Below are 27,915 nucleotides of genomic sequence, written 5' to 3' on the forward strand. Positions count from 1 at the left end.
GCGGTGACGGTGGCGGTGGCGGCGTCCGAGGGGAGCGGCGCCTGTGGAGCCAGCATCCACCCCCATCCCCGTCCCCGGAGCTCCGAGTGCCGCCGCGGCTTCCCCCGCCATGGAGCCCGCCGTGTCGCTGGCCGTGTGCGCGCTGCTCTTTCTGCTCTGGGTCCGCGTGAAAGGGCTGGAGTTCGTGCTCATCCACCAGCGCTGGGTGTTCGTGTGCCTCTTCCTCCTGCCGCTCTCGCTCATCTTCGACATCTACTACTACGTGCGCGCCTGGGTCGTGTTCCGCCTGAGCAGCGCGCCCAGGTTGCACGAGCAGCGCGTGCGGGACATCCAGAAGCAGGTGAGCGCGCCCGGGTCGCTCCCAGGGGCGGGCGGGCAGGCGGTGGCAGAGCCCGGTGTGCGCTCCTAGCGGTCCTGGAGAAGACGACGACGACGACGAGTCAAGTGGGGAGGGGGGAAGGAAGGGATGGATGTGGGTGGGGGGCGGGCAGTGCAGGGCTACCAGGAGGAGGTGGCGTTTGGGGGTGAAGGGGAAACAAAATCAAACCCCACCCAACCCCAACCCCACATTCCAGGTGATGGAGGAATTTCCACTCTAGGGAAGTCACTGGATCTGCAGAGGTTGGAAGGGGTCCACACATTGCACACACACACACACACACACACACACACACACACACACACACACACACACACACACACACACGAAGTTTAGGGAGCACTTCCGAGGTGCAGAGTTCCTGGAGGAGTCTTGGAGAAATTTTCAATCTAGGGAAGTCACTGGATCTGCAGAGGTTTGAAGGGGTTCACACATCACACACACACACACACACACACACACACACACACACACGAAGTTTAGGGAGCACTTCCGAGGTGCAGAGTTCCTGGAGGAGTCTTGGAGAAATTTTCAATCTAGGGAAGTCACTGGATCTGCAGAGGTTTGAAGGGGTTCACACATCACACACACACACACACACACACACACACACACGAAGTTTAGGGAGCACTTCCAAGGTGCAGAGTTCCTGGAGGAGTCTTGGAGGAATTTTCAATCTAGGGAAGTCACTGGATCTGCAGAGGTTTGAAGGGATTCACACATCACACATCACACACACACACACACACACACACACACACACACACACACACACAAGTTTAGGGAGCAATTCTGAGGTGCAGAGCTCCAGGAGGAGTCTTGGAGTCTGTCAGAGATAAATTTGGTTGGGATCACCCTCCAGATTCGCCCAGGGCTTCCGGGAGGTGGAGCTGGCCTTGGAGATTGCCAGGTAGGAACAACGTTGTGAGTTCTGTGGCCAAGAGGGAAGAAGGTTGGAGAAAGGCTTGGGAAGTCAGTTTGGAGCTGGAGGAGGAAGAGAGGAGGGCTGGAGTTGGGAGCTTATTCCTCTGCAGCTGGTGACAAGGCTGAGAGGAAACGGTAGCACCTAGCTGGGGTGGCTCTGGGCCATCTGGGAGCTCTCTCCTGGCACACTCCACTCCAGGAACCCATTTTCTTTCTCTGGTCTCCAGCAAGCTGGTGCCCTTGTGAGAGGGGAACCTCTTCCACTTCCGTGCTTGCCTGTTATGGGTATTTGGTCCTGGCATTTGCTTGGCTCCCTCTGTCCCTTCTTAGGTTCCACTCATACTGGTGTCAGGTTGCAGCGAGCTTCTGTTTCCGGCACCCACCCTCTTGCAGGTGTAAGTTCAGCTTGAGTCTGTTCCCAGCCAGGCTTTGAAGCCAGACCAGACGTGGTGATGTTCTGAAGCTCCCCAGCTTCTTAGAGGAGGACTAAATCCTGCTCCCTACCAAACCCCCCCTTCCTATGGGAGTTGCATGTTCTCGGAGTGTCTGGTTCCACTGCTCTGGGGTTTCACTGGCCACGGTCTCAGTGCCAGACCCTGTCCACGGGCCTCCTCCTTCCTGGTTCTTTCCATGTTAGCCTGCTTCTCTGCTGTGGGGGAGGACAGAATGGGAGCTGGGGTCCCACTCACTTCTGGAGCTATGCACCTGGCCCAGAGCCTCCCTAGGAGTACATAGTTGCTTAAAACTCAGCCAAGAGGGTTCATTGCTTAAAACTTAGCCAAGAGGGTTCATGGTGCACAAGACAGGCAGGACCTGTGCTGGATCAGCCCCCAGCCGTGGCCCTGCCAGGAGCCCCAGCCAAGGCTTCCAATGTCTGTTGCTTCATTTTTCTTTTTCTTTTTGGCCACACCCAGCAGTGCTCAGGAGTTACTCCTGGCTCTGTGCTCAGATATGGCTTCTGGGGCCGGAGAGATAGCATGGAGGTAAGGCATTTGCCTTGCATGCAGAAGGACGGTGGTTCGAATCCCAGCATCCCATATGGTCCCCCAAGCCTGCCAGGAGCAATTTCTGAGTGTAGAGCCAGGAGTAACCACTGAGCACTGCTGGGTGTGACCCAAAAAAAAAAAAAAAAAGAATTCGCTTCTGGCTCCGGAAACCATATGGGATGCCGGAAGATCCAACCCGGGTTCGTTCTGGTCAGCCGCATGCTAGGCAAACGCCCTTACCACTCCTGTGTGCTGCCACTCTGGCCCCTTGTCTGTTGTTTCTGATCTTCACAGTGACACTGGTAGGTCTGATACCTGTTCCATGGGAGAGAGTGAGGCTCAGACTGTATATAAGTCCTGGGCCCACATGATGCCACTGGAAACAAGTTAGGAAACCAGAAGAGCTTGGTCTCAGAGCCTGAGCACACACTTCTTCCCATCCATTTCCATCCCGCCATCCATCCATCCACCTGCTGGTCTGGTTCTATTGCCTCAGACCTGCTACTGTAATAGCTAGCTGACTAATCGCCCTTTTCCTGGGTCCTCCCTGCCGCTCCTTGACTTGTACATAGTCACAGAGGCCACTTCACAGAAGTTTCATCTCCCTAATTGAGATCTCAGCCAGTTCTCAGGAATCCAGTGGCACCTACATTTCAGGCACTGGGCCTTCTGCGGGCCTCACCCTCTAGTTTAATGCAGCATCCCAGTCCATTTCCCACACCACTGAGCTGACTTGCTTGATCATGTCAACTCACTCCTCATCCCTTCATCCATTACTTAACAGAACCCCCACCCCCATAGTCCCCTCTGCTTCCAGGCATTCCCCCCAGACCTCACGGGCATCCTGGCCTCTGATAGTAGGGGAAATCCTTCCTTTGCACACTTTTATAGGTCAGCTCAGTGCTGCCTCCACCAGGATTCTTAGTTACAAGTGGTTAGAAATGCAATTGGTAGAGTAAAAGCAATCTAAGAAACTTGGGTTGTGTGAAATCCAAGGATTAAAATGGTGCCTCTCTCGATGTCTATCTGCCATCCCAGTTTGGCCTCTCCTGGGTCTGTCTCCATGTGAAGACCCAACAGGTTGCAGCTCAGGACCAGCCAGCTTAAGTTCCCCTAAAGGGCCAGTGCTTCTGTGGGAATCGGCCTTGTGAAAGGAAGCTGGGAAGGTTGGAACCTGGTGACAAGGACCTGAGGGCATGATGTCACAGCAGCCAGATCCATCTCCATCTCCTTGTCATACTCAGTCTGAAGGAAACACTTTCCTTATAATTGGTCTCCCAGGCTGCTTGGTCTCTATTTTATGCTCCAGCAACTTCCAACAAAGGTTTTGCAAAAGTCCTTCTTCCTTCCTGACCCCTGTTCTTCCCCTCTAAGTGACAGCTACATTAAAATGAATTAATGCATAGAACATGGCAGGTCTCCTTGGTACTAGCCAGTAGCCTGAGGATTGCTAATATAGTTCAGCTCTCCTTCCAGCATGAAGCTAAGGAGCCCTGGCCATGAAGCTGGGCTCTGCTCTCCTCTAGTTGTGTAACTTTGGACAAGTTATTTTGCCTCTGAATCTTCTGATCCATAAAAGGAGACTGGTTACCCAGGCTTTTCTGGATGTTGTGAGAATTAGATAAAACAAGACAATAGATGCCTGGTGCACAGGAGAAACCTAGAAAGTGGTGTTATCACTTGACCACTTGTCTAGCTGTTATTCCCTTTTGCAGAGCTTTCCAGTTAAATCGAATGTTTTCAAAGCCTGTGTTGTAGTTCTTCATTCCTCTTTGTGCTGTGACAATACTTTTTCTTTTTACCTTCCTGCTGGGAGGAAATTCTAGAGGGTGAAGTCCATCTCTGAAAGGATGCAGGGTTCAGTTCCCCACCCCTCGGAGACTGGGTGTTTGGTTGCTCTGAGTTCTCTGACAGAACTAGCTCCAACTCTCTGTCCTTGGGTGCAGGTGCGGGAATGGAAGGAACAAGGCAGCAAGACCTTCATGTGCACAGGCCGTCCTGGCTGGCTCACTGTCTCACTGCGGGTTGGGAAATACAAGAAGACGCACAAAAACATCATGATCAACCTAATGGACATTCTGGAAGTAGACACCAAGAAACAGGTGAGAGTCATACCTTCCCTGCTCTGACGATGGATGGGGATGGCCCTTGGTACAGGAGGTACACTTGAGAGGTGGTTTTAGCCAATAACATCAGTGTCATCACACCTGAGAGCCCAGATCATTGCAGAAGTTCTTCCCACTGGTCTCACTTTCTAGAACTTCATCACTCAAAGAGATGAGATTGCTTCATCTCAGGGATGGGCAGACCCAAGAATTTTGGGGCATTCTTTGATGGTCTGGGGGAAAAGGATGGAGAAATGTGGGCAAAAGTAAGAGACAAAGGCTGGAGAACAGTACAGGGTTTAAGGTGCTTTTCATGCATATGATTGCCAGTGACCTGTTTGCCTTTTCCTAGGAGCATTACAAAGGAACTGTAGAGATGGCTGGGACACTCTAGTTCCCAGCCTCTTTAGGGACACACTTAATAGCCATAGTCCTGCGCATACTTTTAGAAGTATCTTGTCATTCTGGTTCTGGAAACCTGGCTTAAGAAACAGGAAATATGCTTAAATCAAAGACAACATCATGACTTTCCTATTTTAAATTACCCAAATTTCTGATTTGGGTGGGGGTGGCAGGGCTTCAGTCTACACCTAACAGTGCTTAAGTAAGTAGTAAAACTCCCTATTCTGTGCTCAGGTGTCAGTCCAGCTGTTCTGGAGGATCAAACGGTGCTGGGAGTTCATCCTGAACCTCCAAAAATGCAAAACATGCCTCGGTCCATGAAACTGTGTCTCCTGCCCCCACAGTTAATTATTGCCAATATAACCATCAATAATGGAGGTATTAGATAAAACACAAGCACTGGTGCATTTTGTTAGGAAGCCCTGGGCAATTTACTTAACATTCTGTGCTTTTCCCTGCCCCCAAATAGTGTTGACATACAGTTGATCTGTGAACTGTGCCTCAAGTCCAAATTCCTACATTTGGGCGTAGGAATACAGCTGTGAAGCATTACTGCACTCAAGACAGTTGCGTCAGAGCTTCCTTCCCTTCCCCAGGCTTCTCCCTCCTTCTCTCCATTCCCTGGGCAAGTAATGACTTGCTTTTGCATTATGCATTAGTGTGTGTTAAGACTCTTACACAAATCACATCGTGCAGATCACGTTCCTTTTTTGGCTTCTTTCATTCAGCATAATTATTTGGAGATTTACCAGTACAGTGATTGGGAAAGAGCATCGCTGTGTAGTTTTCCACCTTTTGATCGGCACGCTGGTCATGTCCAGCTTTGGGCTGTTAAAGATAACATGGCAGGGGACACTTCTGTGCAGTGTCACAGACACTTGTTTTCCTTTCTCCTGGATGAACGCCCAGAGGGAAGAGGGTTGGATCAGACAGTAGGTGTGTGGTGGAGGAACTGCCACGTTATCTCCCAAGGTGGTTGAAGATTTTCTGTTCCCAAGAATAACTGTTTCTGTGTTTCCCATCATCATAAATGTGGTATCCTTGGTCTTTAATTTTAGCCAATGGTCTTTTGGGTGGTCTTTTTCTAGCATTTTCTAGTAGCTAACTAATGTTGTTGAGCATCTTATTTATATATTTGCCATTTGTGTTATCTCCTTTTTGCTTGTTTATTTTTGTGTCTGGGCCACACCAATTGGTATTCAGAGGCTACTCCTGGCTCAGTGCTCAGGGGAAACTGTGTAGTGCCAGGGATGGAACCTGTACCTCATGCACATAGCATGTACATTAGACCATTGATTGATCTATCTCTGGCAAAGTAGCTTTCAAATCTTTTTTCCCCCCCTGGTTTTTGGGCCACACCCAGCAGTGCTCAGGGGTTACTCCTGGCTCTGCGCTCAGAAATCACTCCTGGCAGGCACGGGGGACCATATGGAATGCCAGGATTTGAACCAATATTGGTTCTGAGTCAGCCGCTTGCAAGGCATACGCCCTACCACTGGACTATCTCTCTGTCCTTGCTTTCAAATCTTTTATCAACATTTATTACTTCGGACTGGGTAGGAGAGAGCAGGAGGCTAAGTCTGGCTCTGCTTCGGGTTTACTCCTAGTTTAGAGGTCACTCCTGGCAGTGCTCAGGGGACCATATGGGATACCAGGAATCAGACCTCTACCATCTCTCTGGCTTCCCCACATTTATTGGATTATTTTCTCCCTTCCTTTCTTTCTTCCTCCTTCCCTTCCTTTCTTCCTCTTTTTCTTCCTTTTTATCCCTCTGTCTGTCTCTTTTTCTCCTCTCTCTCACTCTCCTTTAAGGGATTGAATGGGGTCAGTGACATACAGGGCCATCCCCTTAACATCTGTGCTACCCTCTGGCCTTCTCTCGGCTCTCCTTTCAGTGACTGACAGAGAGATATTGGCAATCTACCTCTGATTGTGGATCTGTTTATATCTCTTGCAGTGTCCTCAATTTTTGCTCCATATGTTTTGAAGCTATGTTTTAAGTATATTTATGTTCAAGATTTTTATGTCCTAGATTAATTAATCCTTTTATCATAATGAAGTGACTTAAAATTTTCTAATTATATTTTTTTGTGTTGATAAAGCTCTTCCCACTTTGTTTTGTGGTAATCTGGTAATATAATCTTTTTTCCCTTTTCTTAGTTTTAATTTATTTAGATCATATTTAAAGTATATTTCTTGTAGGCTGCACGTAGATAGGCCCTGCTCTTTTATCTAGTTTCTGACTTTTCTGACTAAGCTGGCAACATTTAATGCTGTTACTGTTATTTAATGTTATTGTTAAATTAGTCAACGTACTTTTTCTTTTTTTGGTTGATGGACTATACCTGATGGTGCTCAGGGCTTATTCCTCCTGGCCCTGTGTGCAAGAGTCATACTTGGGAAAACATTTCTTGGAGTGCCAGTTACGGTCATTGCTTGGGGAACCATTTGGGGCATTGGGATCATACCCTAATTGGCCACATGCAAGGCAAGCACCCTACTGACTGCCCTATCTCTCTGGCCCTAGGTTTTTGTATTTTTTTTGTTTTGTTTTATTTGTTTTTTTTTTTTTTGCAGGGGGTCACACCCAGCAGCGCTCAGGGGTTATTCCTACCTCTAGGCTCAGAAATCGCTCCTGGCAGGCTCGGAGGACCGTATGGGATGCCCGGATCGGATGCCGGCCCTGTTTTTTACTTTTCCCCACTTTCACACCCAGTGGCGGCGCTCAGGGGTTATTCCTGGCTCTCGACTCAGAAATCGCTCCTGGCAGGCTCAAAGGACCATCTGGGATGCCGGGGAATTGAATCCAGGTCTGTCCTGGGTTGGCCGAATACAAGGCAAACGCCCTACCGCTGTGCTGAATAATCTATGATTCTATTTTTGCTCTTTGGCTGGTTTATTTGCTAGGATTCTTTGTTTTGTTAGCAACTATTTGGGTTCTATAATAGACACTTATCACTGTCTACTTCTTTTGGTGGCAGGGGACAGGGTTTGTCATACCCAGAATGGTCAGGAGCGACTTCTGCCAGTACTCGGGGGACTGTTTATAGTGCTGGGGATCAAACCATGGTCACTGCATACAAAGCAAGTACTTTAACCCCTACTGTCACTACACCCTTCACTGTGTGCGTTTAAGTGAGATTCTCTTAGGTGTCCTGATTATGCCATTGCCACCATGTGAGCGGAGATTCTCACACCAGAAATTCTCCGGACACCAGGTGTGTGTCCTGTGGTTCAGCTCAGTTCTCACACTGTCTTCTGGAGAAGAGCATTAGAGTTCTGATGTTAAAGTTCTGTAAGACTTTCCTGCCCCACCATCCACCCCCATGAACCCTGGTGTTTGCCTGGTTGTGACTGATCAGCCAGAGCATACAGGTACTCTGATCTCCTTTGAACTTCAATGGGAATTAAAAGTTGTACCACAAGGCCACTTCTGCAGGTTAGAGTGATCGGCTAGAGGGCCTCCAAGAACACAAAGATGCATCGCCAGAGTACTGGCTTATTATGTAAGTATGTGATAAGGGATCCAGGTCAACATCAAAATGGAAGAGATGTGCCAAGTAATGTTGAGAGAGCATCCCTCTTCTCTAGACCCGCTGTTCTCCCCAGCCTAGAAACACCACAAACCCCTTATGAATGATGGCATGTTTATGGAGGAGCCAAGATCAGTAACACTGTCCTTAGGACCAGAGGAGTAACACAAGGATAAGGCACTTGCCTTGCAAATGGCTAAACCCCAGTTCAATCCCTGGTTTCACATAGGGTTGCTTCTGAGGAATGATCAAGAATGATCCTTAAGCACAGTGCCAGGAGTCAGCCCTGAGCACAGCCATTGTTGGCAAAACCAACAAAACAAAACTAAAAGCACTCTTCAACCTATTTTCTTTCTCTGGAGAATGGGGCTTAGGGCTGAAAATCCCTGTTTCTAATCATGATTTAATAGTCTTTCACCAGTACAACCCTTAACCAGTAGCACCCCCAGACATGCTTTCTGTACCCATCAAATTCCAAAGGTTTCCGAATCCCTCTGCTAAGAACCAGGGTCAAAGAGTTCAAGAATGGTCCTAGGTTTACAGATTTTTAGGAGCCCAGTGCTGTGATTCATCACCCATACAATACACTATATGAGAAACATTTCTTGGAGCCAGAGCAATAGCACAGCGGTAGGGCGTTTGCTGTGCCAATCATGAACAGACCCCAGTTCAAAACCTGGCATCCCATATGGTCCCCTGAGCCTGCCAGAAGCGATTTCTGAGCTCAGAACTAGGAATAACCCCTGTGTGCTGCCACTGGGTGTGACCCAAAAACCAAAAAAAAGAAAAGAAACATTTCTTTTTCTTTTTTAAGCAATGTGGGGAGGCTTTGGGGTTCTCTACAATTCATGGTCAACCAAGTTGAGGGGGGTCAGCAGAAGGGATCAAGGATGCTGTGCCTCTCAGGCCCTGGGGTGCCCCCCAAGACTGCCAGACATAGCCCACAAAGGCCCCAGCACTGGCCATGTAGTCCACCTTCTTATTCAGCTTTTGTGTGTTTGAGCACATTTATTGAATTAGTTACCATCTTAGCCATTTGTAGGAGTACAGTTCAGTAAAGTTCAGAAATTCGTTCATAGGTTGTATAGCTCTCAGAATCATAACCTGAACTCTTCTCCCTATGAGGCTGAATTCTGTACCCAATACAGATTATTTCTTGCTTCTTCCTTGGCCCCTGCAAAAGTGGTGCCTTATTTACGTAGGTACCTGAGTGATAACCTTACTTCACTTTGCATAATGTCTTCAAAGTATATCTATGTAACAACTCTTATCAGAATTTTTGTTGTTTTGTTTTGGGGACACATTTGTCAATGCTTAGGAATCACTAAGGCAGGACATGAGGACCATATAAGGTGACAGGGATCAAGCCCAGGTTGGCCATCTATAAGGCAAGCGTCCTATTCACGGTATTATCTCTGTAGCTAAGAATTTCTTTTATTTTTTTGGTTTTTGTTTTTGGGTCACACCCGGTGGTGCTCAGGGGTTACTCCTGGCTCTGCAATCAGAAATCGCTCCTGGTAGGCTTGGGGAACCATATGGGATGCCGGGATTCGAACCAACATCGGTCCTGGGTCAGCGCTTGAAAGGCAAACATCCTACTGCTGTGGTATTATCTCTCTGGCCTCTGAATAATGCTTTGAACGTGGGTGTACAAATAAATATCTTTTCAAGAACCTACTTTCTGCTTTGTGTGTGTGTGTGTTTGGCCAAAGTGAATTACAAATCTTACACAGTGATATTTAAGGTACACAGTGACAATGAGGGCCTTTCCACCACCAGTGTTATCCTCCCTTCATCCCTGTTCCTAAACATATATCCCTTATCTCCCTCTTTTATCCCCCAGAATGCTAGTGTAACTAAAAGCATAATGTTAACACTACTGTAAATATTTTTTTTTTGCAGTTCCAGATATTTTTACTAGTGGTTTCTTAAAGGTTTAGAGTCAAAGGAGCACTGTAAAAACTATGTTAGAGTGGCAATTATCGTTTGCATGGGCCCACCAAAGTATGGGGGTCATGGTACTTTCTGCTTTTTTGGGTATTTAGACATGTGGAATTGCTGGGTCTTAGAATAATTCTATGTTTAATGTTCTTTTTCAGAATCACTATATTGCTTTCCATAGAGATTGCACTATTTTATATTCCTACTGACTGCAAGAGACATTCAGTTTCTCAACATCATTACCTCCTTTTCCTCTTCTTTCTCCTCATTAACCTCCTTTTTCTCCTTTTCCACCTCCTACTCTTCCTCCTCCTGCTCAGGTCCTCATACATTCATCTACACCTGGCTCTGCCTTTATTGTTGAAGGATAGATACTTAGTTGGGTATGGAATTCTTCCTGGTCAGTTTTTCTTTCATACATCAGCAATGCTTCACTGACTGTTTGCGTGCATCATTACCAACCACTCTTGCATTCTTATTAATGCTTTTCTGTATAAGACTTGACTTTTTCCCCTCTGAATGCTTTTAAGATTGGATTCATTATATCATGATATGTTTTGGTGTCTTTTTCTTCATAATCTTGTTTTTAGTGAAGCACACTCATTTTATTTAATGAGAGAATGAGAGTGTGTGTGTTCATAGAGAGAGGATCCAAGAGAGTGAGAGAGAGATAGGGGATGAGAGAATGAGGCCTGTAAAGTAATGGAAGAGAAAACATGTGCCTCAAACTGAGGTGGGGTAACTCCAGAATGAATTACCCCAGAATCCTTGTGAGGATTCTTTATAACTCCCATCTGACCTGGAAAACTTGAAGTCTTAGATTCTTCACTGTTTTTTTCTGTTCCTTGGGGTTGTTGTTGTTCATCACATCTTAGGCCTCACGTGTAAGGTTTTTACAAAGCTCAGCTCACTGATGTGCTGTTTGTTCATTTATTTTTCCCTGTTTCTACTGCTATGCATTCACTTTCACACGCTTTTATTTTGTCTAATTTACCATCAGCCATTGCCAGGATATATTTCATATCAGACTTTTTATTTCTAGTCATTTGATCTATGGGTCTTTTATTTTTTTTTAAACCATCTTTTTATATATTTGCTCAACTGTCTGTAAGTCACTATCTCCCTCCCACTCCTTCCCTTCCATCCTTTTTTATTTTTTCTTTCTTTTTTTTTTTTAGCCACATGGGCAGTGCTCAGGAACTACTCCAAACAGTGAACTCAGCAGGCCATGCAGTGCCAGGGATCAAACCCAAGGCTCCCTTGCATGGAGAGCATGTGCTCACCCTTTTGAGTCATCTCCTCGGCCCCTCTACATAACTTTCTGTTTTGTGCCCTTACATGCTAATTTTAATATCTGCTGATTACTGGGTCTGTTTTATCAAGGCTGATTGGATTTTTTTTCCCTAGTTAGAGATTGAATTGTTCCTGCTTCTATATATAGGTAAACACTCATTGGCCCTTCCATACTATGTACCTTGTTTTTTTGCTTGTTTATTTGTTTTTTGGGTCACACCCGGCAGCACTCAGGAGTTACTCCTGGCTCTACGCTCAGAAATCGCTCCTGGAAGGCTCGGAGGACCATATGGGATGCCGGGATGCCGGGATTCGAACCACCGTCTTTCTGCATGCAAGGCCAATGCCCTGCTTCCGTGCTATCTCTCTGGCCCCTGTGTATCTTGTTGACTGCTAGATGGTGTATTCCTAGAGGTCTTGGCATTGTTCTGACACAACTGAGTTACTGGGAAAGTTAGGTCTTGTTGGGTCTTGATGTTTTTAGTTGAACTTGGGGTGCTTATTGATGGGGTTCCGGAAAGTTCACAGCACACCGTGCTGTGTTCATTCACTCTGCTGAGAGTTTCCTGTCTAGCTTCTGGGAACAGGCTTCCTCCTGCTTCTCCTAGCCTGGGGCATTGGTACCGGTTTGCCCTCAGATAAGGTCCTCCTGTGTCTGTCCCATCTCCTCCATTAATCTTGCATGGTCGTGATGAAACCCTGGCAAGCCCAGGTAAGAAATCACGTTGGCTGTCAGGAAAGGCAGTGAAATCTCCTAGGAAAGGTTGTGGAGGCTTGCACAAGGTTGTGCATTGGCTTGGAGAGGTTTCTGGGAAAACCTCTGGGTACAGAAGATTCCACCAGAGCACGACTTGTTCCTTTCCCTGTGCCCTGGCTCTCTGCCTCAAAGATATTTGGTGTCAAAAATAAGTAAATAAGTGATTCGGAGAAGCCCCCTATGACCCACATCTTTCCTTTCATGTCAATAGATCATCCGCGTGGAGCCCCTGGTGAGCATGGGTCAGGTGACCGCCCTGCTGACCTCCATCGGCTGGACCCTCCCTGTGGTGCCCGAGCTGGATGACCTCACAGTAGGTGAGAACTGACAGCCCCAGATCCAGTGTTGAGGCCTCTGGACACTCCCCCACCCCGCCTCTTGCCACCCTGCACCAACAAGAGGGGTGCTCATTTCTTGCCCTTCCCCTGTGAATTGTGGCTCCTGCCATTATTCTTTTTGTTTGTTTGTTTGTTTGTTTTGTTTTGTTTTTAGCTTTGCTCCAGTTCTGCCCTCAGAACATGCTGGTCTCTCTGTGCTTCCAGAGAATTCTTAATTCCTAAATTTTTTATTCCTTAAGGGAAGTGTCCTAGATCTTCCACTGTACCCATAGGACACAGTTGCAGAAGCCCAAGGGGCCCAGGAGGCCCAGCTGGGTGGGTCCTCAAGCCACTTGTAGTGACCACCTGCCAGGGACTGAAAGAGAGGGGAGAAAAGAAACTAAGTACATCTTTTATTCCTCCTGGTGTCTTGAGGCTTGAGGCCTACTGCTGCTGCCCAAGGGTTCCAGCGGGGAGGGGGAATTAGATGAAATTCACTGGCAGGAGGTGGCAGGGATGCGGGGAAGGTCTGGGTCAAAGAAGATATAAAAGCGAATAGTTGCAAAGCAGACAGCATTTCTCCAATGCCTTATTTCTGGCCCCTTGTGAGCCGGGAGGCACTGCTCTGTCACTATTTTGTGGCTCCCTTCAACTGTCCAAGTTTGTCCTCTTAAACCAGCATGACGAGGGTGTGTGTCCAAGGGCTATGTCCAGAGGCTTGTCCAGGTTCAACAGTCATTACAGTAGGGGTATCCAAGGGGCGTGTCTAAGTCCAGCTGCCAAGTGAGGGTTATCCAAGGGGCGTGTCCAAGTCCAATTGCTATATTTCTTCCAATTGTTTCTTTCTACTGTCTCTTCCAACTACCAAACACAGCCACCCCGTTTTCTTTACTATTTTTAGTTTGAGAACCACACTCTGCAGAGCTCAGGATTTACTCGGGGGATCACTCATGGCAGGCTTAGGGGACCATATAGGATGCTGGGGATCAAACGCCAGTTGGCCATGTGTAAGGCAGTATCCCTACACTGTGTTATTGCTCTGCCCCCCTCGTGTGTGTGCCCTTGTGTGTATGTGTGTGTGTGTGTATCTGTCTGTCTGTCAGTCAATCCGTCAGTCCTTCTACGTGTTTGTGTGTCTGTCTTTGGTCCATACCTGATAGTGTTAAGGAGCTACTCAAGGCTTGGGGCTGCAGTTATAAGGGAACTGTACATTGTTGGGAACTGACTCAGGGTCATCTACATGCAAAGCATGAGCTCAGTCCTCTGAGCTCACTTGAAAACAAATACACATAGATGGCATCAGACCAGCAGACAAAGTAGGAGACCACCGATGGGGTCTCCCACTCATCAGACACCCATCAAGGCCCCTCTTTTTCTCCTGCTCCCCAGACCCCCAGAGGTGGGACGGTCCTGCTCGTACAGTCTAGTTTCTGGCAGCCCCCACAACATGCCTCTCCCCACATGCTCCATACTCTGGCTTACCTGGTCTGTGTCTCTGCAGGGGGTTTGATCATGGGCACCGGCATCGAGTCTTCGTCCCACAAGTACGGCCTTTTCCAGCACATCTGCACAGCCTATGAGTTGGTCCTGGCTGATGGCAGCTTCGTGCGCTGCACACCTGTGAGTTCAGGGCTTGGGTATGGGGGCAGGTCAGGGTGGGGTTGATCCTGGTTCTGTCCAAGAAGACAGAGGGGCTTTGGGTACAATTGAGGGACATTTTCCGTTGTTTCGCTTAAAGACAATAGATTTTAGGGAGTAGGAATAATGAGAATTTTTTTTCTAAAAATGGGAGGTAGGGGCTGGAGTGATAGCACAGCAGTAAGGCCTTTACCTTACACATGACCAACACAGGACAGACCTCGGTTCAAATCCCGGCATCCCATATAGTCCCCCAAGCCTGCCAGGAGTGCTTCTGAGCACAGAGCCAGGAGTAACACCTGAGCACCACCAGGTGTGACCCAAAAATCAAAAAAAAAAAAAAAAAGAAGAAAGAAAAAAACCAAACAAACAAACAAACAAAAAAACGCCAGGGTGGTTCGTAGAATAACTTGGGAGGTATGTAGAATAATCTTGGCATTAAGAGAAACTGCTTTGGAGGAGTCACAGTTTTGCTGCCCATTGTAGGCTGCAGACAGTTTGGGGCCTTGTACCCTAACCAGCAGGCAAGCAGGCAGGATGGAGCCTTGGAGCAAGCATGGGTCTTGCCTGACCATTCTAGGAGGAGGACAGGGTGAGTTCAGAAAGCCCCAAAGTTGGCCTCATGGATAAGAGAGTAAAGAGAGGATTCTGGACGTGAACATGGGGCTCCTCTAAGAATTCATATCAGTTCAGTGCCTTTTCCTCCACCTCGCTTGGGCTCTGAATCTAGCCTGTGTGGCAGCAGGCAACTGAGGGATGCCCGGCCTCTTATCTGGTCCCAGCAAGGTCCCATGACCCTACTGGCCATGATGCTGCTTCCTGACTGGCATGTGTTTGAACAACACTTTTATTGTTCCAGAGACTCCTGGTCTTTTTGACACCTTGCTCTGCCCCATTTAAATCACTCCCTGCTCGGCCTCTCTGGCCCACTCACTGCCTTGTCTTTTAACCCTGGAGGAGCTTCACTATTCTCACCTGCTCTATAAAGGGCAGGGGGGGTCAGTCACCATGGACAGGAAGGGGCTCTGTTGCGTGGGGGTTTTGGCCCAGAGGGGATGTTTTGGTGTCCTGTGCCTTTACCCCTCCATGTGGTTCTGAGGCAGTAGGCCCTGGGCACTTCCTGAGGTCTGTCCAGTGGTGGTATAGGAAGGAAGGCCATCTCAGCTCCCTGTCAGGACACTTGGGTCAAACAGCACATGGAGGCATCTCTGAGAGAGGATTCCCAGAAATTGCCTCCTGCCAACATCCAGGATGGGAGATGGAATGGGACAGGCCAGCATTGGTGATGGGAACACAGCTGGGACCCCAATGTTCAGGATGGGTCTCAGCATGTGTCAACCCCTCCATAGTCAGAAAACTCAGACCTATTCTACGCCGTGCCCTGGTCCTGTGGCACCCTGGGCTTCCTGGTAGCTGCCGAAATTCGCATCATCCCCGCCAAGAAATACGTCCAGCTGCGGTTGACGCCCGTACGAGGCCTGGAGAAGATCTGTGAGCACTTCACACGCGAGTCCCAGCGGCCCGAGAACCACTTCGTGGAGGGGCTGCTCTACTCACTGGATGAGGCTGTCATCATGACAGGGGTCCTGATGGACGAGGCTGAACCCAGCAAGGTAGGAAGGGCCAGTACCCGCATGGCATGGCATGGCATGGCGTGGTGCTCCCGTGACAGGGGTGGCGGCTCTGGGCTGGGATGAGCTGCCATAGGTGGAGGGGGACATTTGCACCCCACACCTGCCAGGTAGATGTCTCCGTGAGGGACCCCTTCCATCCTCATGGTAATACTGTTTCACTTATTTGGGTTCAGCACAACAGAATTCACTGTCACCAGAGATCTGAAGCCAAGGTTTCCCAAGATCGTGTTCCCTGGAAGCTCCCATGGCTTTCTCCTTGGCTTACACATCCATTCCCCAGTTGATGAGGAAATGGGCTAGAGTAATAGCACAGTGGTAAGGTGTTTGCCTTGCATGCAGCCAACCCAGGATGGTCCTGGGTTCAATCCCCAGCATCCCATATGGTCCCTCAAGCCAGGAGTAACCCCCGAGCACTGCTAGGTGTGTCCCAAAAACAACAACAACAAAAATCTAGATGAGGAAATGAGGTTCCCGGAAGTAAAGTGAAGCTCCACATAGTGACACAGCCTAAGTAAGAGTCATCAGTTGGTTCTGATTCAAGTTGGGGCCCAGGGAGGAGTGATTGGATCCAGGCAGTGGTGAGTAACAGGCCTGGGCAAATGAAATCGGGATAGAATCCAGACTACCACTCCTCCAGCTTGCCCCAAACATGGTGATTTTCTCCATGTCAGAAAGATGTGTTTTCATGAGGGACTTGGAAGTATAATCCAGGGGTCTCAAACTCAGTTTACCTGGGGGCTGCTGGAGGCAAAGTCAGGGTGATCCTTGAGTGCAAAGTCAGTAGTAAGCCTTGAACATTGGGGGGTGTGACCCAAACAACTAAAACAAAACAAACAAAAAGGATTCCTCTAGGGCAGGGCCACAAAACGTTGTACGGAGGGCCCCTCGGGCCGCAAGTTTGAGACCTCTGATATAAACAAAGAGAGGGAAAGAAAAAGTTTATGAATTCCAAAGTATGGGTCCTGGGCTACATAGTACAGCGGTTAGGGCACTTGCCTTACCCAGAGAGGATCCAGGTTCCTAGGGACCCCGTATGGTCCCCCAATCCCTGCCAGGAGTAATCCCTGAGCACAGAGCCAGGAGGAAGCACTGAGCTGACAAGCATTCTTAAGGCATTTGCTAGACACCCACCTACTTGATCCTTTCTTTTTTGGGGGGAGATACTACCCAGACGCATGCAGATGTTACTCCTGGCTCTGCACTCAGATTTCACTCCTCCTGGCAGTCTTGGGGGCCATATAGGATGCCAGGATCGAACCCAGGCAGCCGTGTACAAATCAAACTTCCTACTCACTGCTATTTATTGCTCTGGCATCATTCTTGATTCATTTTACTGGAAGCGAGGGAGTCAGAATAAACTCAGTGGTAGACCAACTCCCTCAGATGTGTTTTATATCCAGAGCTGTAAAAAATCAGTTAAGATTGGAACAGGTGGAAGCTGGAGAGATAGTACAGCAGGTAGAGCACTTGCTTTGCACACAACCAATCTGGATTCAACCCCCAGCATCCCATATGGTGCTTCAACACCACCAGGAGTAATTGCTGAGTGCAGAGCCAGGAGGAACTTCTGAGCATCACTGAGTGTGGCAAAACAAAACAAAAATGTTTGGGGCCACACCTACCAGTGCTCAGGGTTACTCCTGGCTTTGCACTCAGGAACTACTCCTAGTGGGGTGTCAGGGGACTATATGTGATGCCAGAAATAAAAACCAGCTTGGGCATATGCAAAGCAAACACCCTATCTGCTGCTGTTACTCTCTCTCCCCCCCCCCTTTCCTCTCTCCTCTCACCTCTCACCTCTCTCTCCACCTCCTCTCTCTCTCCTATCTCTTTCCCCTCTCTTCTCTCTTCTCATCTCCTCTCTTCTATCTATCTCTCCCCTCTCCTCTCTCCTCTCCTCTCTTCTCTCTCTTCTTTCTATCCTATCTCTCTCCCCTCTCCTCTCACCTCTCCCTCCTCTCCTCTCTCTTCTCTCTTCTCTCTCTTCCCTCTCTCCTCTCACCACCTCTCCTTTCCTCTCCTCTTTCCCTTCTTTCTCTATCTCTCTTTCCCCTCTCTCCTCTCCTCTCCTGTCCTCTCCTCTCCTCTACTCTCCCCTCCTCTCCTCTCTTCTCCTCTCCTCTCCTCTCTTCTCTCTCTCCTATCTCTCTCTTCCCTCTCACCTCTCTCTCTTCTCTCTTCTCCTCTCTCCTCTCTCTCCTATCTCTCTCTGTCTCAAATGTCTGAACACCTTACCCTTTAGTTCTTCCAAGGCCTTACTCAGAGATTGTCATGGGCTATACTATGGCTGGGGTCAATCCCCTGGTTTTAACCACATGTTTGGATGAGTGACTTCCTGCCCCCAGGGCTGGGGGGTGCTCTCTGGTGGCCCTGGGCAAGAAGCCCAGTACTGAGACCTGACTGGCTTTCCTAGTGCAGGAGCTGGAATTAAGGGAGCCACCTATTTCCCAGCCCTGCTACAGAGAGAGACACCCTCTAGGTTTATAATATTGCTCGGGCACTGAGACCTCCAACAGGTCCAGGAGCTCAATGAAGACTGGGGATCCCCAAGTCTCTATGGCACGAGTGGGGGCCAAGAACATGAGGCAGGCCGGAATCTTCGAGTCTTCACGGCACTGTGCCGGGCTGCTCAGGTGCCGAGTTTCTGTTGGGTTTCACCCACGGCCTGAGGCCAGCTTGTGGTGTCTTTGCATGGCTGTACTGTCTGCGCTGCAATCGAGCCGCACACGAAGCTCTAGCTCCGGTTTCCACCTGGCTAGCATGTAGTCTTCTCCCTCCTCCCCACTCTCCCACCAGCTGTGGCATCTCACCAGCCCAGTCAGCTCAGCCCGTCCTGCCCTGCAGGAGCCGCTGATGCAACACGGTGTCTAGGTACCACCCAAGTCATTTCTAATAGGTATTGGCAACTCCCACAAAAGGTATTCAGAGACAGTTTTATCATTTTATGAACAGAGAGTGGCCTCCACTCACACAGCGAGTGCCTAACAGGTCTGAGGGCTGCCCTTCCCCCCTCTGCTCCTGGAATTTATTTTCCACACGGAAGCTGCATCCCAGAGGTTAAGATAGCCCCAGGTCCTCTGGCACAGGTGTCCAGACCGAGCAAGAATGAGGAAGCCCAGGGGTCAGTAAGACTGAGATCAAGAGGGTGCAGTTGTCCACTGCTGGGGGCTACTGATGGCCACTGAGCTCTTAGGTTTATGGGGCATGACCTAGAGTGGCGGAGCAGAGAGTAGTCTTGGCTGGGGAAGGGCGGGGGGGGGGGGGCATTGAGGAGGCAAATACTACCTTCCAGCACTGTAGTCAGGACTTCCCAGCCTGCAATCCTATATGGGGGGACAGTCCACCGTGACACTGGGGTCACTCCAGAGATAGCGGGATGCCCCTCCCCAGTCCACCTCTGTTCTCTGCCCCAAGCACCTGCCATGCCTCAGTGCACCAAGCTTGTCTGTGCCTCGGAGGTGCTGATATACTGGAGAGCTCTGGAGCAGCCAGCACAGCCCAGGCACCCATATCGCGGTTACAGCCTCTGGCTTCGGGCCGCGCCGGACACACTGGCGGCTGACAGCTCCTCTGTCATTGCAGCTAAACAGCATTGGCAATTACTACAAGCCCTGGTTCTTCAAGCACGTGGAGAACTACCTGAAGACAAACCAGGAGGGCCTGGAGTACATTCCCCTGAGGCACTACTACCATCGGCACACGCGCAGCATCTTCTGGGAGCTGCAGGTGAGCTCGGGTTTCCGGGGATCTGGGCAGTAGATCAGGGAGGCCAAGTGCACAGCCGCTCACCTCCCTGAGGGAAGAGGTGCGCCTTGCCCGGTGGTGCCTGCCCGGGGCAGTATCTCTGCTCCTTGTCAAGTAGTGAGGACCTGACCAGGCTGACGTGGAAGGGCTGTGAGAATACGGAAAGGAGGTGAGGGGTCACCAGCAGCAAAGCTCTGAGATGGGAGGGCTGGTGGAAGGGGGAGGCAGTGATACTTTACGTAAGGATTATGGAAGGCCTCTGGGGTGGACCAAATATCAGGGGATAGACACTAAGCAGTCTTGCAGGCAGAAGCAATGCCAGAGCATGAGTCCACAAATGGGTTATTTTTCCCTTTAAAAGGGGGTGGGCAGTAGAAAGCCTGTCTAGAGTACAGGCCGGTGTGGGGTGGGGAGGAAGGACACTTGGGATATTGGTCAACTGGTGAAGGATTTTATATATATATATATATATATATATATATATATATATATATATACATATACATATACATATACATATATATACACACACATATATATACATATATAGTAAAAAAATAAAAAAGAAAAGATAGGTCTCCCAATTCTTACCACAGGCTTTGTTCTTTACGCTGACTGTATAGAATGAGGTGGTACAGTAAATGTACCCCATATACACCTCAACCTAGGCCCTTTGCTTGGTCTGTATTGTGAATTGGGGGACAATAAATAAATAGATAGATAGATAGAAGGGGATGGGCAGAACAATAGCATAGGGCAGTTTTTGCAAAAGGACATTTGCCTTGCATGCACTTGACCCGGTTAGATTCCTAGCATCCCATATAGTCCCGAGTGCCGTTGGGTGTAGCCCAAAAGCCAAGAGAGAGAGACAGAGACAGAAACAAAGCATGTTGTATCTGGCTTTTCACTAAGCATGATTTGGGATGGGGGTAGAAGGAACGATTGTATCAACATCTAGTGTGCTCAGGGGCTACTCCTAGCTCTGCTCAGGAGGGGACCTCTGGTGGTGCTCAGGGGACCACATGGGGATTGAACCAGGGTCAGCAGCATGTAAGTACCCTGTCCACCATACTCTCCAGCCCTTAAGTCTTAATGCTTTCAGGCTCCATCTACACTGGTGTCAGCACAGGTCATACATCATTTAATATTTCTGATCAACTATAGACCTGTGAGGAGTAGAAGTTCCAGTGAGCCATGCCGCAACACCCAGACAGGGAGCAGGCAAGCAGTCTCAGTTGTGGAGATAACCCACATTATCATTCTCATATCACTAGTCACCTACTTCTCAGCCTATCTCCTGAGTATTTCGCAACATGGGAGTGTGCTTCATTCCTTTCTAACAGCTGGTTAGTGCTCCTTGGTCTGGTGCATACCACACATTGCTTTCCCACTTATCTGTGAACAAACAGTTTGGGTAGATTCCACCTCAGTAGGAATCAGTATATAGGTATTACTTGCCCATTCTGTAGAGTATATGCCATATAGTGGGATCGCAGGGTCATGTGATAATTCTGTGTCTAATTTACTGAGGCACCATCGAAGTTGTTTTTCCACGTTAAAGCCATACTGGCAGCATATGTGAATTCCCTTTCTCTACTTTCTTGTCCAGGCTTGCTATTTTGCTAGTTGTTTTTCTGCTTGGTGGAGGTGCCTGCTTTTGGTTTTGGAACCACGCCCTGTGGTGTCAGGGTCTCCCTGCTCTATGTCCCCAGGAATTGATCCCAGCAGTACTCAGAGGACCACACAGGACTTATGCATCCAGTCCAAGTTTCTTGCTTGTGGGGCCTGTGTTCTGCCCATTGAGCTCTCCCTCCAGCCCCTATTTTAAATTTTTTTTTTTTTTTTTTTTTGGTTTTTGGGCCACACCCAGCGGTGCTCAGGGGTTACTCCTGGCTGTCTGCTCAGAAAGAGCTCCTGGCAGGCACGGGGGACCATATGGGACACCGGGATTCGAACCAACCACCTTTGGTCCTGGATCGGCTGCTTGCAAGGCAAATGCCGCTGTGCTATCTCTCCGGGCCCCCTATTTTAATTTTTTTAATGCCATCTTAGTGGGTGAAGTAGAATCCCACTTACATTTTGACTTGCTTTTTTCTAACAACTAACGATGTTAAACCCTCCTTTATAAGCTGGTATACCATTTGTGGTTTGGTTTGGTGTTTTTGAGTAGTATCTATCAAAATCCTTGGTCTCATTTCAATAATTTTGTTTCTCTGTGTTACTGAGTTCTTAAATTTTCTTTCTGTTTTGGATACATGATTTGCACATTTTTTTCCTTTCATTCTATAGATTCTCTTGACCTTTTTTTTTCCTTCTTTTTATCTTGGGGTGGAGAACATGATTGGGAGCCATTCCTGGCAGTGCCCAGGTACTGTGGATGGAAGCTGAGGTTCCCACATGCAGAGCTTTCATATCAGCCTTCTGATCTCTCTCCAGCCATTTTCATCTTCTTGGTGACATTCTTTGATGCACTAACGTTTGCAGCTTTGATGAAGTCAAGCTTGTCCATTTATCTCTCTTATTCCTGTGCTTTTTGTGTCATGTCTAATAATATCACTAAACTCAAGATCGTGAAGATTTGTTTTCTTGTTCTTCTAAAAGCTCCTTCAATTTGGATTCTGTTTCAGTAGTGGACGTATTTCTGATTGAACTTTGTAACTGGCGAGTGGGTGGGTCCAGCTCTTCTCAGAGTGAGTCAAGAGTAGATTTTGCACAGAAAAGTCAATTATCTGATTTCTGTTTTAAAAGAGTAGTTTTGAGTCCAGAGCCATAGCACAGCGGTAGGGCATTTGCCTGGCACTTGGTCCCACCCAGGATGGACTCGGGTTCGATTTCCGCATCCCATGTGGTCCCCCAAGCCTGCCAGGAGCTCTGAGTGCAGAGCAAGGAGTAATCCCGAGTGCCACCGAATGTGGCCCAAAAACCCAAAATAAATAAACAAAAGAGTAACTTTGCTAGATGGAGAGTAGGCCGACATGGGTATGGGAAAAAGTGGGACAATAGAAGAAAGCTTGAGTGTCCGTAATAGTAGCCATGAAGGAGGACAGCAGTATGAGTCATGGGGGGAGGGAGAGAGCATCATGACTGTTGGACCAGCTGGACTATCTTTTGACAAGGACTTGTCAAAATTGCAGATACTGAAATGAGTTACTATGATAATGTAACAAATGACGTTTACAATGTTGATAGACGTTTAAATAGTAGAAATTAAAGCATTTTGTTACGGTTTAAATTATGGTTTTATAGCTCACTCAGGGCCATGATTTCAAATGGCTTGGAGTTCGAACAATTGGGTGATTAATGGTGCTATTGACTGCTGTGAGCAGTGGGGAGGAAAATGAGAAGATTGTTCTGGAACATAGGAGCCAACTCAGTGAGGAAAAATGCACTGGGCCCTGGTCATTGGGATTTCTTTCGCTCTTTTTGTTTTTAGTGGTGTGTGGGTATTCGGCTGCAACTGGCATTGCTCAGGGTTTTCTCTTGGCTCTGAGCTCAAGGATCACTCCTTGCTAAGCATGGGGGACCAGATGGGGTGCCTGGGATCAAACCCAGGTCAGCCTCATGCAAGACAAATGCCTTATCTCTGTACTATCTCCTGCCCTATTGGTATTTCTTAGAAAGGTACTCTCAGGGCGTGCCTTGGGGGTGGGGGAGGGCAGTCACAGTCCAGCAGAGCAGAGACAATGGCCAAGGGGCTGGAGAGCAGGGCCAAGATTGCGTGGTCACTGCCCTTAGCAAAGTGTACTGGACAGAACCTTGAAACCATGTTTCTCAGAGGCAGGATGGGGGACAAAATAGGCCAAGATGGGGAGGAATAGGCATAGTATTTAAGACCTAATTTCCTGAGTTGGAGAGTTTGGAAGGGATGTGGATCTAGCTAATACTTAGGGGAGGGGGGAATCAAGATACTCTTTGGGGGGAGATGCATTATAATGAAGTTGAGGCAGAGCAATAGGACGTTGTGTAGGGCCTTGTATGCAGCTAACGCAGGTTTGATCCCCAGCATCTCATGAGTACTACCAGGAGTGATTCCTGAGTGCAGAGTCAAGAATAAGCCCTGACCATCACCACGTGTGGCCTAAACCAAAATAAATAAATATATGCAAAGCGATACCATGTCACTCAGAAAAGATCAGTGAAACACAGCTGCGGGGTCTCCCCTTTGAATGGCTAGGAGCATGTGGGCTGGCGAGAACAGAAATGGTACCAGTTCTGACACTAAACTCATCCTGATTATGCTCATTGTTTGAATTTTCACTTCTTGGGGATCATCTCACAGATAGCTACATAGAAACAAGCAAAGTCAGCACACAGCCTCTGCCAAGGGTTCAGTGAGCAGGTCAGTTTCTCCAAGAGCTGCCCACTCTGGGAGCCTGAGGTTGGCCACAGATGAATGTAAATAATAAATAAATAAATGTAAATGAGCAGGCATGGGTGTGAGCTAACAGAACTATATTCACACACCTGACTCCAAGAACTCCCAGGGTCATCTTTGAGGGTCCCTACCGGGAATGTTAGTGCAGCCAGTCCTCAGGCCAGTGCACAGGCTGCAGTGACTCTCAGGAGGTTGGTTTTCAAGCTGGGTCTCTGTGGACAGCCCAAGTCAGATGTCTCTAGGAGACAAAAGAAATTCCTAGCGGTGGTTGTCTGGGAGAGTAAGGGGTGGGGAGAAGAGTGTGTCAGGGCTAAGAGGAGGAGGGAGAGGACTTGAGCTGGAGGGTAGTGAGGTTGGTGACAGGGAAGGAGGCATCTGGGTTTCAGGCTGTGCCCATGGCTGTTGCAAAGCTTCCTTTCTTTCCCCCACCCCCATGCAAGAGGTAATTTCCGGGAACAAAGGTCTCATGTGAGACCTTAAGGAGTTGCCTCTACAACTATTTATCCCTGACTTTCCCCACCTGGGAACAGGGATAGGCCCCAGGGATTCAGTTACCCCCAGTGACCAACACAGAAGCCGAGCCTGCCTCAGGCACTTTGTGTCCTTGAATGAAGGAGCATCTGAGGACTGGAGGAGAATAGGGCAGAGTGAGCTGCCAGCCAGAGGGGATGTAAAGGGATTAGACAGCCTTGTTTCCACCTTCTTCTCTTAGGCATGAATTTAAGGAACTAGGGGTTCCCCGGGAGGGGGGAGTCTACTCTGAACTGACCTCTGACCTCAAGGACTCAACAGCAGCTCCAAGTCTCTTCTGTAGGGCTCTGGGTGACCTTTCCAGTTCTGCAGCTCAGACCCAAGGCCATCAGAGCCTAGAGCCAAGCCCAGATCTGACTGGGGAAAGTCCCGGAAGGCCGCTGTACCTCACCAAAGAGCCATTTGGGCCTGGCCCCTGGTGGGTTCCTTCTCTCTTCATCACCAACTTGTATCTTGCAGGACATCATCCCCTTTGGCAACAACCCCGTCTTCCGCTACCTCTTTGGCTGGATGGTGCCCCCCAAAATCTCCCTTCTGAAGCTGACTCAGGGCGAAACCCTGCGCAAGCTATACGAGCAACACCACGTGGTACAGGACATGCTGGTGCCCATGAAGTGTCTGATTCAGGCCCTGCACACCTTCCACAACGACATCCACGTGAGCAGGGGCCACAGAAATCTTCTCACAGCAAATGGGCCCCACCCCTGTGACTCTGGGTGGGAGGAACAGAGACTGCTAGATAGGGGTGCCCAGCCAGGACTCGGGGCTTAGGGGTAGAGCTGTGAGCAGCCCCAGAGAGGGAAACTATGCCAGAGCCCCTCTTTAGGCCATGGTTTCCTGCTGGGGCCTGGAGGAAGTAGGCAGGGGGTCTTTGGCCACCTTGAGTCTGTTACCCATGTACTTCCATTGCTTCCTCCAGGTCTACCCCATCTGGTTGTGCCCCTTCATCCTGCCCAGCCAGCCAGGCCTGGTGCACCCCAAAGGAGATGAGACTGAGCTCTACGTGGACATTGGAGCATACGGGGAGCCTCGTGTGAAGCATTTTGAAGCCAGGTCCTGCATGAGGCAGCTGGAGAAATTTGTCCGCAGTGTGCACGGGTCAGTGGCTGGCGGGTGCTACAGACCTCGGCTCTGCTCTAGGGCAGAAGGCAGGAAAGGCCCTGGCCTCCATTGCTGGGATCACTACCAGGTGGGGAGGGTGGTGGGGGGTCCTTCCTTCTGCCTCCTCTAATGCAGTCTGAGAGAGGCCAGGAGAGGGCAGTTCTGTCTGGTTCAGTTTCATCAGCAGGTGGCAAGGAAGGAGCAGGGTGTGCAGGGGTTGTTTTCCAGACCCGTAGCTTGTTCTAGGTCATACGCATCTAGCAGACTTTTACTTGGTACTCTCGGGTCAAAAAGTTGATGATGGGGCCGGGCGGTGGCACTAGAGGTAAGGTGCCTGCCTTGCCTGCACTAGCCTTGGACGGACTGCGGTTCGATCCCCCGGTGTCCCATATGGTCCCCCAAGCCAGGAGCAACTTCTGAGCGCATAGCCAGGAGTAAACCCTGAGTGTTACCGGTGTGGCCCAAAAACCAAAAAAAAAAAAAAGTTGATGAAAGTTGATGAGACAACAGCCCATAAGAACCCCAAGCTCAAGGTGGGGAACACCTGGCACTTCCAGTTCTACCACTCCCCTCAATCCCCTGGGCCTTGGTTCCCAATCTGCAGAATAGGATAGGAATTGTGGCACTGGAGGCCGAGTGATAGCACAGCAGTAGAGTGTTTGCCTTGTATGCGGCCAACTCAGGAATGACCAGGTTCCATCCCTGGCACATCCCATATGGTCCGCACCCCCCAAACCTACAAGGACCAAATTATGAGTGTAGAGCCAGGAGTAACCCCTGAGTGCCACCTTGTGTCGCCAAAAAGAAGAAAATTTAAAAAATGTGGCACTGGGTGCTAGAGTCATAGTGTATCAGGTTGGGCACTTGCCTTACACTCAGTGGACCCAGGTTTAGTTCTCAGTATTCCATATGGTTTGCCGAGCATCACTAAGAGTAAATCCCGAGTACAGAGTAAGGAGTAACTCACTCCTAAGTGTTAACCAAAAAGCAAAAGAAAATAAGAGATGTGACATCTTGGGGCCAGAGAGATAGCATAGCGGTAGGGCATTTGTTTGATTCCTGGCATCCCATATGGTCCCCCAAGGCTGCCAGGAATGATTTCTGAACACAGAGCCAGGAATAACCCCTGAGCACTGCCGGATGTGACCCAAAAACCAAAAAGAAAAAAAGAAAAGAAATGTGGCACCACCTGTCCCATCTGAGTCACAAACCAGCCACCACCACCCTCTCCTCACCTCCCTTCTTGCTTCCGCATGCAGGTTCCAGATGCTCTATGCAGACTGCTACATGAACCGGGAGGAGTTCTGGGAGATGTTTGATGGCTCCCTGTACCACAAGCTGCGGAAGCAGCTGGGCTGCCAGGATGCCTTCCCCGAGGTGTACGACAAGATCTGCAAGGCTGCCAGACACTGAGGCAGAGCCCCCCAGAGACATAGCTGTGGGGCAAGTCCCTCACACCCAGGAGATGTCTTCCCTTCACTCAGGCTTGGCTGCTCTCCCAGACCACACGTACAGAACAAACCCCCTCCTGCCCTCCTGCCTAGGCCACTCCCAACTCCCCAGTTATGGGGAGGATAGGACACAGGAACTCATCGGGAAGTCTGAGTCCAGCTCCCCATTCAGCCTCTCATTTTCTGGGTGGCTCCCTCCAGTCTCTGAGCACGGCACCTGCCCTTGCAGGAGATGGCAGATCTTGGGGGCGTCCACGATGACTTCCTGTTCACCTGGCATCTGAGAGCTTTAGGCTCGGGTTTGAGTTGGAAGGCTGCTCAGTCGAGTCACCTGGCCCGGGTTTGGCTGGAATGATGAAGGGGACGCCCCGGAGTTGCACGTCATGGCTCAGGTCTGCTGAAGACCCCCTGGGAGGAGGAAGAAGGCCTCTGCACAGGCCAGGGCTCAGAAGGGCAGCAGGTGGGAAAGGCTGCCCCCTGCTGTGCCAAAGTCTTCATAGCTGTCAGAGACCTGCTCCTTCCTCCTGTCCCCAGCCACCTCTGAGTCTGGAGGGCGTGCCACCAAGCAAGACCCAGGTGGACCATCTTTCTGCTTCAAGTTGCACCCCATGGACCCGGGTGATCCCTACCCTCCCACTCGACTTACCTCTTGGCCCCCCAGTGCACGTCGCCACAGTGTGTGGAGGAAGGTGTCCACACTGAGCAGGCACCCATGTGGGTGGGGCCCATGAGGGTACACTCCAGGTTGGAAGGAAAACATCGACTTGATCTTATGCTCCCCTCATCCTTCCGTCCCCGTCCCCC

General features: G+C 49.3%; 1 protein-coding gene and 1 non-coding gene across 2 annotated transcripts; both read left to right on the forward strand.

Moving 5' to 3' along the window:
* DHCR24 (24-dehydrocholesterol reductase) lies at positions 1 to 27,915 on the forward strand. The gene is made up of 9 exons (XM_049774792.1): positions 1 to 340; positions 4,236 to 4,391; positions 12,532 to 12,637; positions 14,139 to 14,257; positions 15,625 to 15,888; positions 19,492 to 19,635; positions 25,019 to 25,216; positions 25,479 to 25,657; positions 26,920 to 27,915. The coding sequence occupies exons 1-9, from the start codon at positions 110 to 112 to the stop codon at positions 27,071 to 27,073; spliced, it is 1,551 nt and encodes a 516-aa protein (XP_049630749.1). The 5' UTR covers positions 1 to 109; the 3' UTR covers positions 27,074 to 27,915.
* LOC126012616 (small nucleolar RNA SNORA51) lies at positions 20,228 to 20,360 on the forward strand. Its single transcript, XR_007497067.1, has one exon. It is a non-coding gene; the product is annotated as a small nucleolar RNA SNORA51 (small nucleolar RNA).

This window comes from Suncus etruscus, chromosome 6 (genome assembly GCF_024139225.1).
Source record: "Suncus etruscus isolate mSunEtr1 chromosome 6, mSunEtr1.pri.cur, whole genome shotgun sequence".
Lineage (NCBI taxonomy): Eukaryota > Metazoa > Chordata > Mammalia > Eulipotyphla > Soricidae > Suncus > Suncus etruscus.